At 42.7% G+C, this 15,101-nt stretch overlaps 1 protein-coding gene across 3 annotated transcripts in view; it reads left to right on the top strand.

Annotated features, from left to right (window-relative positions):
- Positions 1-15,101, top strand: part of OTULIN (OTU deubiquitinase with linear linkage specificity) — a 35,877-nt gene that overhangs the window by 14,286 nt on the left and 6,490 nt on the right. The window contains exons 3-5 of one of the 3 annotated variants that reach the window (XM_059694763.1): positions 3,022-3,116; positions 6,608-6,838; positions 13,344-13,469. In XM_059694763.1, the coding sequence (XP_059550746.1) occupies positions 3,022-3,116; positions 6,608-6,838; positions 13,344-13,469 (452 nt within the window). The remainder of the gene's footprint in view (positions 1-3,021; positions 3,117-6,607; positions 6,839-13,343; positions 13,470-15,101) is intronic. The other 2 variants (XM_059694764.1, XM_059694765.1) reach the window with 2 other exon arrangements.

Here is a 15,101-nt window from a genome sequence, read left to right as displayed (position 1 = left end):
TTTTGTTTAGCTTCTATATTTGTTACATAGTTGCTTAGAGTTGCAGCTCAGAGGCCAGCAGCGGCAGGCAGGGAACGTTGGAGTCCTCCGTCACTGAAGCAAGCAAGCCTCATGTTAGTTTCAAGCTGCCTGGCTGCCAGCCGCCATCTTGGCTGGCAGTTAATTTGCATATTGCCCTGATTAGCCAATGGGAAGGGTAGCAGTCGTATGCTAATTACCATGTTTCTCTTTTATTAGATAGGATGTGTGATTCTTGCCCTCTCCCCCCCAAATTTGCCGGGTCTTTTTTGATAGCTTGTTGTTGAGTCTCAGCTTTCTGGAGGGGTTCATCTGTAATTTCCCATCTCCCAAGGGTCTGACCTTTGACTTTGTCACCACATGGTTGTTAAGAACCAGACCTTTTGTTTGTTTCATCTCCTAGTTACCTTCTGTTTTTCAGCCCTCTCCCCCTTTTCCCATTAGAAATGTTCTTCCTCATAGTCAGAGTCTATGTGGTTTGCAATGAAAGAAAGGAGCTGTTGTACACTCTAAGCTGCTTGGGGTCAGGCACTGCCTGTCCTGCACCTCCAGCCCCTGGCCTAGAGGTTGGCATTCATGTAGAGCCTGCCTCTCAAAAAACAGCAGCAGGATGGGAATTAAAGTACCATGTTGATCTAGTAGCTGTGCAGGTACCCTGTGTCCTGACCCTCACTGCCTCATATGCACATCTGACTCAGCACAGGATTGTGGCCTGGGCCTGGCTTCTTGGCCAGGTGAGGCGCCCTACTTCTTCCCGTCAGGCCTGAGGGGTAGGTCTGCCTGCTGTGCCCTGCCCAGGAGGCAGGTGTCATTTTGGCATGTGCAGGAATGAGGACTGCAAGCGAGGAGAGGAGGAAGGCTGGACTTTCTTTCCGGAGGCCTCTCCTGAGCAGGAAGCGTGCTCTGCCTGGTGGGAGGACACGGCCCAGTAAATGTCCTTGACTCTAGACATTAGCAGTGCCTCGTGGTTTGTGGGGAGGTGAGTGGAAAGGCAGATACAAGGCAACTCTTTCCTCTACTAAATAGATACTCAAAAAATGTTTCTTGAATTTCAAGTGATAGGTCTTTATTTGAAGATTGGCTGTGCAGCATTGGTATTTGTGGTCTCTGTATAATGATTAGGGGCCTGTTTCACCTTTAAGCCAATCCTGACTTATGCCACAGCTATGTATCTATGTTGTCTCTCTATGTGCTATTCCCCTTTTCATACAAGGCTTATTTTCTTTATAAGTGGATTCACCATGAGATTTAAAAAAATAGACAGTTCTTAATGTTTTATATTAAAAAATTGATTTACCTGAACTGCAGGAAGGGCTTAGACTCAGTGGTTCTCAACCTTTTGGCCCTTTAAATACAGTTCCTCATGTTGTGACCCAACCATCAAATTATTTTCGTTGCTATTTCATAACTGTAATGTTGCTACTGTTATGAATCATGTAAATATCTGATATGCAGGATGGTCTTAGGCGACCCCTGTGAAAGGATCATTTGACCACCAAAGGGGTCGCGACCCACAGGTTGAGAACCGCTGGCTTAGAGGCTCCTTTTTGTGCTCGTTAGTCATCTCAGCATCCATCGCAGCCTTACTTGTGAATGCCTGTTGTCTTGTCGTCTTCAGTAGTCTTTAAACCCATTCAGGACAAAATCTGGGTTGTAAACCTTCATATTCCTAGCTCAATGCTTGATGTGTATTAGACACTCAGTAAATATTTGTTGAATTGAGCTGAATATAGTATTTTTTTTTATGTCAACTTCCTCTGGAGTGGATACATTGTAAGGTTCTTCTGTGTTTATATCCTAATTTCTTTGCTAACATTTACTTCTTCAATAATTTTAAAAGGAAGTCAAGATATGCCTGAGAATGTACTTCCCTTTTCCCTAAAACATACACATAGATATACGCATGTGAGTGTGTATGTGTAGACCACAAAATCAAACCCCAAACAATAAGGAAAACTAAAGGCCATTTTCTTACTATATCATTTGATCATAAGTTGTATTTTTAATTTTGTTTTATTAGAGTAAAATGAGGTCTGTGGTTCAGCTAACATTGAGAGCCCTTTTAGTTTCTGACTTATTATCAATTATTGTAGTCTTTGGGGATCAGGGCAGGATATAAATTAATAAAAACGAATACGTGTTTTATTACTGAAGTGTTATCTCTTTGTATAATGGATGAGAAAAACTTATTACAAGTAATTAGATGTATTTTCTCATAGCTCAGACTGTTGCATGTTTAATTGATTGGGACAGTATTTGCAGACTCCTGTGTCTGAGCAGCTGCAGGTTCTGGGGACATAGCCAGGAAATAAAATAAGCCCCTGCCCTCAAGGAGCTGTGTTTTACTGTATTTGTGTGTGGGTGTGGAGTGGGGCGGGGTGGGAGGCGGATACAGAAAAAGAAATATGTTGGGTGTTGATCATTGCCAAGAAGAAAAACCAAAGTGTAAGAAGACTGTAAGTGAAGGTGTGCGACATTATGATATAGGGATCTCAGAGGTGAGCAGAGGCCTGCATGGAATGTGGGAGCAGGTGCCTGGGGAAGAGCCAGTGTGTTGGAGGAATACAGGGGCAGCTGCAGGTGGAGCAGGAGTTGTCAGTGACGGGAGTGGTGAGAGCCGAGTCCAGAAAGGCAGTTAGGCCAGGGCAGGGGCCCTTGTAGGCAGTAAGGACATCAATTCCACTCCAACTGAGATGGGAGGTCCTAGGAGCTCTCAGGACCCAGGAGTGATGGATATCGTTCAAGTGCATCATTCTGGCTGCCATTGGGAGAATGGCTAGTGGGGTGTGTGATAAAGAAAACCTATTGGGAGACCTCGGTCATTATGTAGGAGCGAGGGGATAGTGGTTTGGATCAGGTGGTAGGCAATGGTGAGATCCCAGATTTTTTGGAATGAAATGAGAAGAAGTAGTCCCTGCATAAAGTAGTACGTTGTTCTGATTATGCTTTTTTTTTTTTTTTTCATTATTTCCCCCTCTCTGCTTCTGTTTGACTCTTTAACAGAACCTAAATTAAGTGTAGCTCCTGAAATGGATATCATGGACTACTGCAAAAAGGAATGGAGAGGAAATACGCAAAAAGCTACATGCATGAAAAAGGTATGACACCTACATGCACATATTTCAAGTCTTTCAAATAGTCTGTCATAGTAATTATTTAGTGTGTTCTTTTATATTGTTAGACATTAATTATGACAACTGCTATTACACTATGTAAATACTAGTGTTCTGATTTTAGAGATAAGGAACAGACGCCAAAGATAAGGGACTTTTTTCCGAGTCCCAGTATTAAAATAGAAGCATCAGTTTTTTAGTAACATGATTTCCTTGAAAAACACAGAAATGACTCTGCTGTTTAGAGTTGGGCCAGCCATTGCTTGTCCTCTTGGAGTCATTTGGGAATGCCCTTCTGGCCTGGTGAGGTAAAAGATGTCCTATCCCCTACTGTCCCCACCTGGGTTTGGTTTCATGCCCTCCAGTCTTAGGGGCTGGGCCCTCCTGCACTCCTTATGCACAGGGATCTGGAACTCCTCCCCTCATTTAGGGCGTCCCAGGAGTTGTCCCCTCCCAACACCATTGCACAGATTGGTGACCCTAAGGTAGTCTCCAAGGCTGTGGGACATCAGGGAGTCCCATGCATGGTCCTGTTGTGACTGGGCTGGCTCGTTGCTCAGGTCAGATCCCCTGACTCACTCCTACTGGACAGCCAGCTGAACAGACACCATTACTTTCCCTTGAACGTGTCCTGAATCCAACATTCCTTACTAGTGTGAACCATGCAAAATTGCTACTATTTGACCATTGTGAGCTGCAAAAATGTTTCAGTCTAACTCTTCAACCACTTCTTGTAACATCTGGGTCATGTCTCTTGCTCATTTTCTCTTGGGTTTATTTACGTTATGAATTTGAATTCACTTGTATACTAGAGATATTGATCTATTATACTTGGTAGATATTTTCCTAGTATATTTTTTTATTTGTAACTATTTAGGATTTAAAATGTTTAAATATTTGAATACATTTGGTCTTTTTCTCAGAGCTTGTTTTTGTAGACAGTATTGCACATCTTTCAGCAGGTACATCAGCTGCCCAGGCCTGTCCGGAAATCAGCTGATCTTAACTCAGAGTGTAGCTGTCACTTTTCAAGCTCTGAGAGCAAATGTCAGTTCTGCCCCCTGCAGGTGTGGACTGTAGGCTCAGTCCCTTGTGAGAGAACTCAATCAGGAAATACCAGGGACTCTCAGTTCCTGCCAGCGGTGAAGAACATCTAGATTTGTGAGGCCATCTGCTGAATGTGCATATCAGCCACTCATAGATTTTCTAACAACCTTCACCTGGTATCAGACTAGATAACCAGTAGACCAGTATCTAAACTACACAGGCACAGCTCATTTTATTGTGCTTTGCTTTGTTGCCTTTTTTTACAAATTGAAGGTTTGTTGCAACCCTGTGTTGAGCAGGTGTATTGATGCCATTTTTCCAGCAGGCTCAGGTGATTGTTAGCATTTTTTTAGCAATAAAGTGGGTTTTTTTTTAATTTTATTTTTTCAGTTTACATTCAGTATTATTTTGTATTGGTGTCAGGTGTACAGCATAGTTGTTTCACAATCATATGCTTTACAAGTGTTCCCCTGATATATCGAGTATCCAGCTGGCACATACATAGTTATTACAAAATTATTGACTATATTCCCTATGCTGTACTTTATATCCCTATGACTATTTTATAACTACCAATTGTGTTTTTTTTAATTAAGATATATACATTGCTTTTTTAGGCATAATATTATTGCACACTTAATAGACTACAGTGGAGTGTAAACATAACTTGTATATGCATTGGGAAACCAAAAAACTCAGGTGACTTGCTTTATTGAGATATTCACTTTATTGCGGTGGTCTGGAACTGAACCCATAATATCTCCTAGGTATGCCCATATTTTTTCATCTTCCCCAGAAATATCTTCACTGACTTGAAATTATGTGATCTCATTCTCTTTAAAGGATTTTTCTAACAACTGGCACCTGAAAGTCCATAATTGAAGATGACCCCTAAGTTATCCAAATATTCCATATTTTGGAACTCATGCTGAAATCATCTCTGTCATTTTATTTCAAGAAAAAGATTTGACCCTGTAGTTGGGCTATTCAGGGACCAAAATTTAATCAAAGGCACCTTAGTTAGAAAAATGTCATCACATCAGGACTCGTGACAGTAATTAGAGCACCTCAGGCCTGAGAGCAGCTTGGGTCTCGGTTCTTTCTTTAGTCCTTGTTTGTCTGTTTGGGTATTCTTTTGGAGATGTGTATAAATCCAAATTTAATTTTAAAAGTTTGACTCACCTCTGAAATAGCACAAGTAATGTACGCATTTGGAGAGGTGCAGTTGCTGTTGAACAAGCCATTGTGAATATTCAAGGTAATTGAGGGCCCACCATAGGGAAGAGATGCACATTAGTGGATGTGAGTCTGTCACAGTGATTGGACCACTACATAAAAATGGGACTCTCAACATTTTGTTTTAAAGAAGAACTTTCATACCCACTAAGAACACTGTCCTGTGACTTGGACCTTGAAAACAGCTCGTGATGAGGGTGCAGCACTTGGACACAGGATAGCTGTCTTTGTGGTGAGAGCGAGACTCCTTTCTTTGAGTGAGTGCAGGGTAGGAAGTGGTCTCCAGAGACTGTCGAGGAAGAGCAGGCCAAGTGAAAGGACGGACAGATTGGAAGTGAGCGAGTTGGGGGAGCACTGAGGTTGATGCAAGTGCCCAGCCAGGGAGATCAGATCATCAAAGGCCTGTGGACTGGTCACTAGGATTTTATGATGTCCTTTTTAGAGTATGCTTCAAAATGTTCCATTTGAATGCTGTTTTTGAGAGCATGTCACTGAACATTTTCATTTCCTCCTTTCACTTCCAGATTGCGGGATCGGGCCAGAACCCGCTCGAGGGGTCCTGAATTGTGAGAGGGTGTAGGCTGGGCTAAGAGACCCCCCCCCCCACACACACACACCATGCATGAATTTCGTGCACTGTGCCTCTAGTCCAGTGGTTTTCAACCTTCCTAATGCCGTGACCCTTTAATACAGTTCCTCATGTTGTGGTGACCCCCAACCATAAAATTATTTTCGTTGCTATTTCATAATTGTAATTTTTCTACTATTATGAATTGTAATGTAAATATCTGATATGCAGGATGTATTTTCATTGTTACAGATTGAACATAAAGCATAGTGATTAATCACAAAAACAATATGTAATTATATATGTGTTTTCCGATGGTCTTAGGCGACCCCTGTGAAAGGGTCGTGCGACCCACAGGTTGAGAACTGCTGCTCTAGTCAATACATAATTACAATTATCCATACATTCGGTTATCAATACAACAATTGCTTAGGAAGGGACATATATAACTCCAGCTTTGGGAGTGGTTAGTGTTTTAATAATACTTGGTGTATTATTTATGTTATAGTGTATTGCATCTGTTACCATGCTAATATTTTGTACAGTACTAACATTTGTTAATATCTTTTGATTAATAAGGAATTAGAATGTTTTACATGAAGGACTCAACCAGTCTTGTTTACAGTCTTTCAGGGGCACATTTTTCCATAGGAATAAAACTCTCCCTGAAGTTACTAACAACCATTTTGAATTCTTTGATGCTTTCACCCAGGGCTACGAAGAGGTATCTCAGAAATTCACCTCCATAAGGCGAGTCCGTGGAGATAACTACTGTGCGCTGAGGGCCACACTGTTCCAGGCCATGAGCCAGCCAGCGGGGCTGCCCTCCTGGCTGCAGGACCCGGAGCTCACGCTGGTACGCTGCTGCTGCAGGTTTGCGTCCGTAATGTTTCCAATCATTTCTGTGAGAAAGACTTCCCTTTTTTGCCCGTGCTCTGTGCTAGCCCTGTATGCAATATGACGTCAGCATGTGGGTTCATTGGGTTTTGTGTGGTTGGGATGGTTTTGCATAGTAAAAGCGAACAAAAATAGTATTTCCCAGAAGAGAAAAATGATAAAGTTTATTTGAACAGTTGAGCTGAATTAGTGAGCAGGCGTTAAGAGTTTGTAAAGGAGCAGTTTGGCTTCTGTGCTTTTGCTGAATTAAATGGAGTATGTATTGGTCTTTCTGAGAACCTGCTGGGGTTTTAGGGTGCACATTCCTGTAATTTCAGCTCCAGTTCAAGAAACTAGCACCCTCTGTGCAGTGTTAGGAGGATTGGCTTCGTAGGTGGTTGAGCAGCAGCACTAGAAGCGGGTGATTGATGTTACCCTGGGAGGGGCTTCCTGGGGAGGTGAAGGTCGGGCTGTGTCCCATGCTAGGCCTTTGCCAGTGGTTTAAACCTGAGATGTGGTAGTGACACCCAGGAAATCATGTCTCATTGTGTCGTGTGTCCACACACATCAGATGAGGTCCCATCATAGGTTGGGTAATAGAATACCCCAAAAGAGTTTGGTGGGTGGGAATGATTGAGCAAAGCTGACAATAGGGCATAATTAGAAGAAAATTGGAAGTCTTGTTGCTTATATTTTTTAAAAAGCGAAAACAAAACCCAAAGTGCTAGCTGTGGGACATCCACTTTGCTGGCAACTTACGAGGGGGAAAAGGACATGAGGATCTTAATTGATTGCAAGCCCCACAGAAGCCTGAGTGACGTGATGGCCGGCGGTGGTAGGGGAGCCCTGCTTTAAGGGTGCGCTTCCAACAGCGACAGCCCGTCTTGGACTGCGCTGGTCAGCTCCCATCTCAAGGAGCAAGTGCAGCTCTGTGCCGTTCCTCAGAGCAGATGGGAGTGTGACCACGACGATTCATCTCGTTTTGGGAACAGTGAAGGAGCTGGGGTACTTGAAGTTGAAGGGGCCTAGAAGAAAGAGGATTTTTAGCTGCCAGCTGAGCTAATTAGAGGTCTGTTAGGCGAATGAACGATCACATGCCCTCAGTGGGCAAAACCAGGACCAGTGGGTGGAGAATACTACCTGTCCATCCTGTGATTATCTGTTTTATAAACCGATATATATCAGCACACCTGTGTAAACTGTGAAAGCTATTTTTTTTCTAAGCAAAGATATGTTATCTTAAGCAGGTTACTCAGTACTAGCTTATTGATTTTTTTAAAAATATAGAAACAAAAGCAGTTGATCCACAAGGCTATTTTGTCCTTTGCAAATCATGACATTTATAGGTAGTGAAAAATTTCAGAATTGCTGATTACTTGGCAAAGCATGCCTGCGGCTGGCTATAAGACACTTAGGGAAGCAAATGTGAGTGATTTCACTCTTTTTTGCTTTAACTTCAGTGTTTGATTGTCATAATTTAATAGATTGTGATATAAAATCCTCCTTGTTTTAGGCTGAGCCTTTTTCTTTTAGGGGCTGTTTAAATGTATGGATTTAATTGACATAATGAATTTGAATTTTTATATTTCCCAAGAAGCTCTGGTACAATAGTGTGCTGTATAATTAAACATATAGAATATGCCCCGTGAAAGTAAAGCATAGTGTCCCTTTTACTTTATTGACAGGAAGCCTATAGGTAGTAAAAGCAGTCAAGGTGGATTGTGCTTGCTTTCTGATCACCATTAGAATATGTTGCGTGAATGAGCAATGTGGCTTTAAGATGGTTTTCCTGATTGCATTTGAGTCATGTGGAAATAGTTTTTAAATTCTCAAGTGCTCTTCCCAATTTCTTTCCTTTTCTGTGAACATCAGCCAGCAAATACAATTTCTTTCTTGGAGCATAATCTGATTAGTTGGTCACAGTGGTATTATTGGCATTATTTTTGTCATGTAACCTTTACTGAATGCCAAGAGGCCTGTGCCACAGAAGAAGCGCCTCATGCCTGCCTGTGACTTTAGTATTTCAGTTTATTAAACTTTCGTTCTGTTAATGCCAGCTAAAGAAATGACTATTCTTTTCTTGTTCTCCTCTAACTAGAAGACTTGTTCTCCTTCTGGCTTCCCAACCCCCAGCAACTTTCCTTGGTTTGAGCACTTTTTTTACAGGGTCAGTTTTGCTGATTGCTTGAGCAGGTGACAGATGCACCACATGCTTCATATTTGAGGTGCCAGAGCAGGAACGGGTACCAGACTTGGTTGTTGCACTTGACCAAGCTATTTTCTAAGCACCTCCCAGTTGCCCCTCGTGCTCTCCGAGGATGCCATTGCACTCCTGTTCTCACCGACAAGGGCCAGGTTGAGTGAGGGAGTGGGTGGCGCAGCGTGACCAGAAGATGTTGGGGTGGAACTAAGTGCATAGACGGAGGGGTGGTGAGGCCTTCTGCGGCTGGCAGTGCACTCTAGGGGGCTGGCAGTGCACTCTAGGGTGTTGGGGTACCTGGATCACCTTGCTCCAGAAATGGGGTCTCTCCATCTCTAGGCACTACTTGTGTAACTCTGTAATAAGTAAACATCTTAATATTTATTTGTTAACACAGATGCTTAAGACAAGCAGATCAAGTGAAACTTAAATAATTCTCTGGCTACAAAACAAAATCTTACAGAGGTTTTGGTATGAAAGTGAGTGTGACCATTTCCTCCCCATCTTCCTGATAGAGCAGAATAACTTGTATTGTGTCACATTAAGTAATACTCTGCTTGTTGTTAGAACTTGGTATAAATTATTTGTGTTAAAATTGGGTCGGCTTGGTATATTAATTACTTGGACCACGCCCACAATAAGTCTCTGACAATGGATCTCTCTCAGTTTACCCTGATCCTTGGTCTTTCTGAAATACCAAGGGCCTCTTTTGACCACTACCCTGTGTCCAGTGACAGTCCTATGGGCTGGCCAGTTCATGGCACAACACCTCTGGTTATTGTGTGTCCATTGGCCTTTTAAAAGTCCTGGCCACTTGTGGGGACACAGAAAGGCTGCCCCGGCAGGCAGGTTAGAGGGAATCTGGTGTCAGCGTTATTAGGGTCTCCTGCACTGCACTGGCTTAAGTAACTCACCTTTCAGCTTTTGGGGTCAGACAGCGTTATCAGAGTCTCCTGAACTGCACTGGCTTAAGTAACCCACTTCTTCAGCTTTTGGGGTCAGACAGGTCCTGGGACACCTAAGTTTTTGTGTGAACCCAGAACCAGCCTCAGCCCACGGCTGTGCTGTGCCAAACATCCCTTGACCTTAGTGTACATTCCATCAAGACTGTGTGAGCCCAGGGAAGCTGTCTTTTGTTACCAAGGAACACGTACCCTTTCGCTAGTTGTATTGAAAGTGTTCCCTGTTGCATTTTGCCCTCTTCCCTCTCTCCTAGAACAGGACATGGAAGGGATCCGGGAGAGCTAGGCTGAGAGCCCCTCCCCTTAGTCTGATCTCAATGGAGAGCGCCTGGACTTGCCTTTCTGCCTGTGCTCAGCTCCTCTGGCCTCTGTCCTTCCCCGCCTGAAAGGTTGAGCTTTGTCCTCACTGCCCCTTGGACAGTTCAGCTGTCCCTCGCCTCCTGTCCTTGCCTGAGCTCCCTATGTGTTGTTTCTGCATCTGTCGGATCCCAGTTTTGGTATTTGACTGCAGTCAGATTACCTAACAACCTTGGAGGTGCTTGGTGTGGCTGTTCTTAAACTTGGAACAGGGCCTGGGTCCCTGAGAGGTGGTGTCCTTAGGGTAGTCCTTTGCTTTCCAAGTTTTCCTAGCTTTAGAATGTCTCTGAGTGGGTGGGACCTGTGGCAGTGTTTGCTTAGAGTGGGTTAGACTCTACGGTATATCAAAACTTATTTTATGAGTTAGTTTTAGGGATGACACATTTTTATTTGCTACCCCTTTAATCATGGTGTTAGTTTCAAGAATTATAGACTTGTTAGAGAAAACAGGGTGTTTTTATAATTTAGTCACAAATTGAATTATACTTAAGCTGATTACCATTTTATTCTTAAATATTTCCCAGCATTATTTCTTAAGTCTTGTTTCTTGCTCAAATTTATAACAGAAGTCCAGTCTCTTAAGGTGCAGAAGAAAAGAATGGCTATTTATGTGTTCTATGTATTATGAGCCCTGAGAGCACTTAAATTATATTCACTTTTTTCTTCTGAATAAATAATTCCAACTCAGTTATTTTTTTTCTTTGTATTTTCTTTTTCACACCTTATTTTTTGGACTTGCTCCACTGTCTCCCAGAACTATACACCCTGTGTTGGAGGATTGCTCTAGCAACACTGAGCAATACATGGAAGGATCGAGGAGACGGACTTTTATTTGGTTTCTGTCCACGTAGTTAGGTCTTTGGGGTCTCCCGGGTAATTCAGTTGAGTGTTGTGCCTGCTTTTTAGATACCTGCACAGTGTCCTGTGATGCTCAGATGGGCTTATGGGCTTTACTCGGTTCCCAGCTCACATCTGTGTAGCCAAGATTTTCTGCTCACTTGCACTTCTCTGTGCCCAGTTGTGATTTCAGCTTGTTGCCACTTGAGGGCATTTTAGGTTCTGGATGAAACAGAACCTAATTGAAGGTTTGCAGCAGAGCTGCCCACATGCTGCCAAAAGCAGGACTGTGGGGACATGAAGTTGGGTGGGTGGTCATTTGTCATTATGATAAGCCCCTTCCCCCTTATGAGTGAGTGTGGATGAGTATCACTGTGGGAACTGCAAGAGGAATTTATATCCCAGTGGTGGTTTAGTTTTTTGTAGCGATGAAACCACCTTTGTTTTACATGATTGGTATAGACCAGGGGTGGGCAAACTTTTTGACTCGAGGGCCACAATGGGTTCTTAAACTGGACCGGAGGGCCGGAACAAAAGCATGGATGGAGTGTTTGTGTGAACTAATATAAATTCAAAGTAAACATCATTACATAAAAGGGTACAGTCTTTTTTTTTTTTTTTTTAGTTTTATTCATTTCAAACGGGCCGGATCCGGCCCGCGGGCCGTAGTTTGCCCACGGCTGGTATAGACTGAGAAGGTAAAACTGGAATTACCATTATGAAAGGGTAGGCAGGGTCTTAAATTCCGGAAGAACTGAACATATGGTCTCATTTAAAACTATTTATGCCCTAGCCGGTTTGGCTCAGTGGATAGAGCGTCAGACTTTGGACTAAAAGGTCCCGAGTTCAATTCCTGTCAAGGGCACATGCCCGGGTTGTAGGCTCGATCCCCAGTAGGGGGTATGCAGGAGGCAGCCAATCAATGATTCATTCTCATCATTGATGTTTCTATCTCTCTCTCCCTCTCCCTTCTCTGAAATCAATAAAAATATATATTTTAAAAAACCTATTTGTAACTGTTAAATAAGCTCAGGGTCCACATAGGATGTTGTAGGAAATAATTATTCTTTAATGATCTTTTGACATGGAGGTGAACTTTTTTTTTCCTCTCTAAATTTTATAGCAGTGACACGACATGCCTGTGCCCAACCTAATAATATGGATTTTTCTCCTGGCACGCCAGAGACTGTTGGGAGAGTGAGTTCCCATGCTGTCATCCATCAAGTTGTGTCCCATCTTGCCTTTCAGACTCCAGATTCCACTGATGATTGGGGGGAAATAACAAAAGAGAAGCAGGCAAAGTATGAGTTCAGCTGTCACTTCTTTAATGAGTTAGGCCTGTGGTCCGCAAACCGCAGCTCACGAGCCACATGCGGCTCTTTGGCCCCTTCAGTGTGGCCACGAAGTTTCAATCACACTGTACATGCTCGCCCGCACGTGGTATTTTGTGAAAGAGCCGCACTCAAGGGGCCGCAGTTTGCCGACCACTGAGCTAGGCCATCACAGCTCCCTTAACCCCTACTTCTTATTCTCAGTGCTGTTTTTTATTTTACTATACTAAGCAATGGAATTAGATACAATATTGCTTCATTGAATATTAAAACTTTGAGTATATGTGTTAATATCAAAATTAGGTTTTGTTTTCCCAATCAGGAAGGGAGCAGGTTTTTTACTTTATCCTGGACCATCTCACAAGTCCTGGAGCCCCTTCCAGAGTCAGGCAGCATGGAGCGCCAGGGAGGCTGCCAAAGGCCCAGCAGCTACTGGAGGCTTTTGTGAAGAGGCTCCTTCACGTGCACTCACAAAGTGCTGTGCAGGGTTCCTGGCTGGGGTGGTTGTGCAGGCTATATTGAGCTCCTGTATCTCAACCCAAACCTTCATTTCACTCTAGCAGTCCTCCTTAGGGCAGTACTTTCTGAGTTCCTGACTTCCAGGTTTAGGTGATCCAGCCTAAACCCACACGACAGGTTTGCAGGGATTAATTCTGGAAACGAAGGTAGGAACTCTAGTGATAATGAAATGGGAGAAAGAGAAGGACAAAGGGCTTTGTGGTTTCTTACAGCTTGGTTCATGTGATGGGCTTTTTGGAGGGTTAATGTTCTTTGTCTCTCTGTTTCTTCATACTCCAGTTACCAGAAAAACTCATAAGCAAATACAGCTGGATCAAGCAGTGGAAGCTTGGATTGAAATTTGAGGGGAAGAGCGAGGACCTGGTTGATAAAATTAAGGAGTCCCTCACTTTACTAAGAAAGAAGGTTTGGAACATGTAATTTTCTTTTTCTGTGAAGTGCAAAAGCTCCTGCTCCTAATTGCCCCAGCAGACCATTTTTTTCTCTTGAATTTATTGGGGTGACATTGGTTAATAAAATTATATAGGATTCAGGTATACAATTCTATAATACATCATCTATATATTGTATTATGTGTTCACCACTCAAGTCAAGTCTCCTTCCATCACCATTTATCCCCCTCAGCAGACCACTTCTTAGTTCTCACTTAGTGGATTACCAGATGTTCTTGGCTGGTTTTTAGGCAAAATAATTTTGTATGAACACAAACCCTTCCTGTGAGGTCTTTGGTAAAATTGAGAAATATCAACATCAAGTATTTTTGGAGGAGATGATATGTTTAATGAATTGTTTAACTATCTTAAAAGGAAACCATAACAAATATAGTCTTTGTGCTAAGTCATACTGACAAGTTTCAGTGATACATTTAGTCCATATTTTTCTTTTTTTAATGTTTTTATTGAATTGAGAGAGAGGAAGGGAAAGGAAGAAAAAGACAGAGAAACATCAGTATGAGAGAAACATGGTTTGGCTGCCTTCTACATGCACCCAACCAGGGATCAAGTCCACAACCTGGGCATGTGCCCTGACTGGGAACCGAACTGGTGACCTTTCAGTGGTGCACAAGATGACGCTCAACCAGCTGAGCCACACTGGCTAGGGACAGTCCAAATTTCTTATCGTAATATCAGTGATACGAATTCATGTCCCATTAGACTTTCGACTTCATGAAAGATGTCATTTCTTTATACCCAGTGCCTAGACCTGAGCCTGACACATAATAGGCATTCGGTAAATACCTTGTTGATGGATGGACTGAGGACCTGACTTCCTGGAACCTAGTTTGGGTTTCCAATCATAGAAGTATTTACTGCAAAACACACTGTCACAGGAACACCAGTGATGAAATGGGAGGACAAGAAAGACAGAGGGATTCTGTTGTTCTTGCCTGTTAAGCAGAGCACAGGATTTGTGGGGGTTGGAGACCTGTGCTGCCCAGTTCCCGGGTCAGTGGAGGGTTGAGGGCAGGACTCTGGCCCTGTGGGAGTGAGAAGGCTCTTCAGTTCAGTCACTTGTGATTTCATTTTTATCTCTTTTAAGTTCTTGTGAAATTGCAGTTTTTGCTTTTTTTAGGTTTGTCTAGAGCAGTGATGGCGAACCTTTTGAGCTCGGTGTGTCAGCATTTTGAAAAACCCTAACTCTGGTGCCGTGTCACATATAGAAATTTTTTTATATTTGCAACCATAGTAAAACACTTATATTTTTGATATTTATTTTATATATTTAAATGCCATTTAACAAAGAAAAATCAACCAAAAAAATGAGTTCATGTGTCACCTCTGACACGCGTGTCATAGGTTCGCCATCACTGGTCTAGAGTGACTGGATCCTCGTTTTGGGGAATGTTTAAGTGATTCCAATTTACAGTAATGTGAAAATTATTAATAATCTGAGCTGCATTCCCAGCACTTTCTATGGGCCAGGCCGTACACTAAAGGTTGTATTTAATTCTTGCAACTACCAAGGTGGTGTTGCTATGGTCACCCCATATTAACAGCTGAGAAAACTAAGGCCCCGCAATTGGTGAATGCCCTGTAA

This window comes from Myotis daubentonii, chromosome 4 (genome assembly GCF_963259705.1).
Source record: "Myotis daubentonii chromosome 4, mMyoDau2.1, whole genome shotgun sequence".
Taxonomy (NCBI): Eukaryota; Metazoa; Chordata; class Mammalia; order Chiroptera; family Vespertilionidae; genus Myotis; species Myotis daubentonii.
Note: the sequence above shows the minus strand (reverse complement) of the source record. Positions and strands in the feature narration are given on the sequence as shown.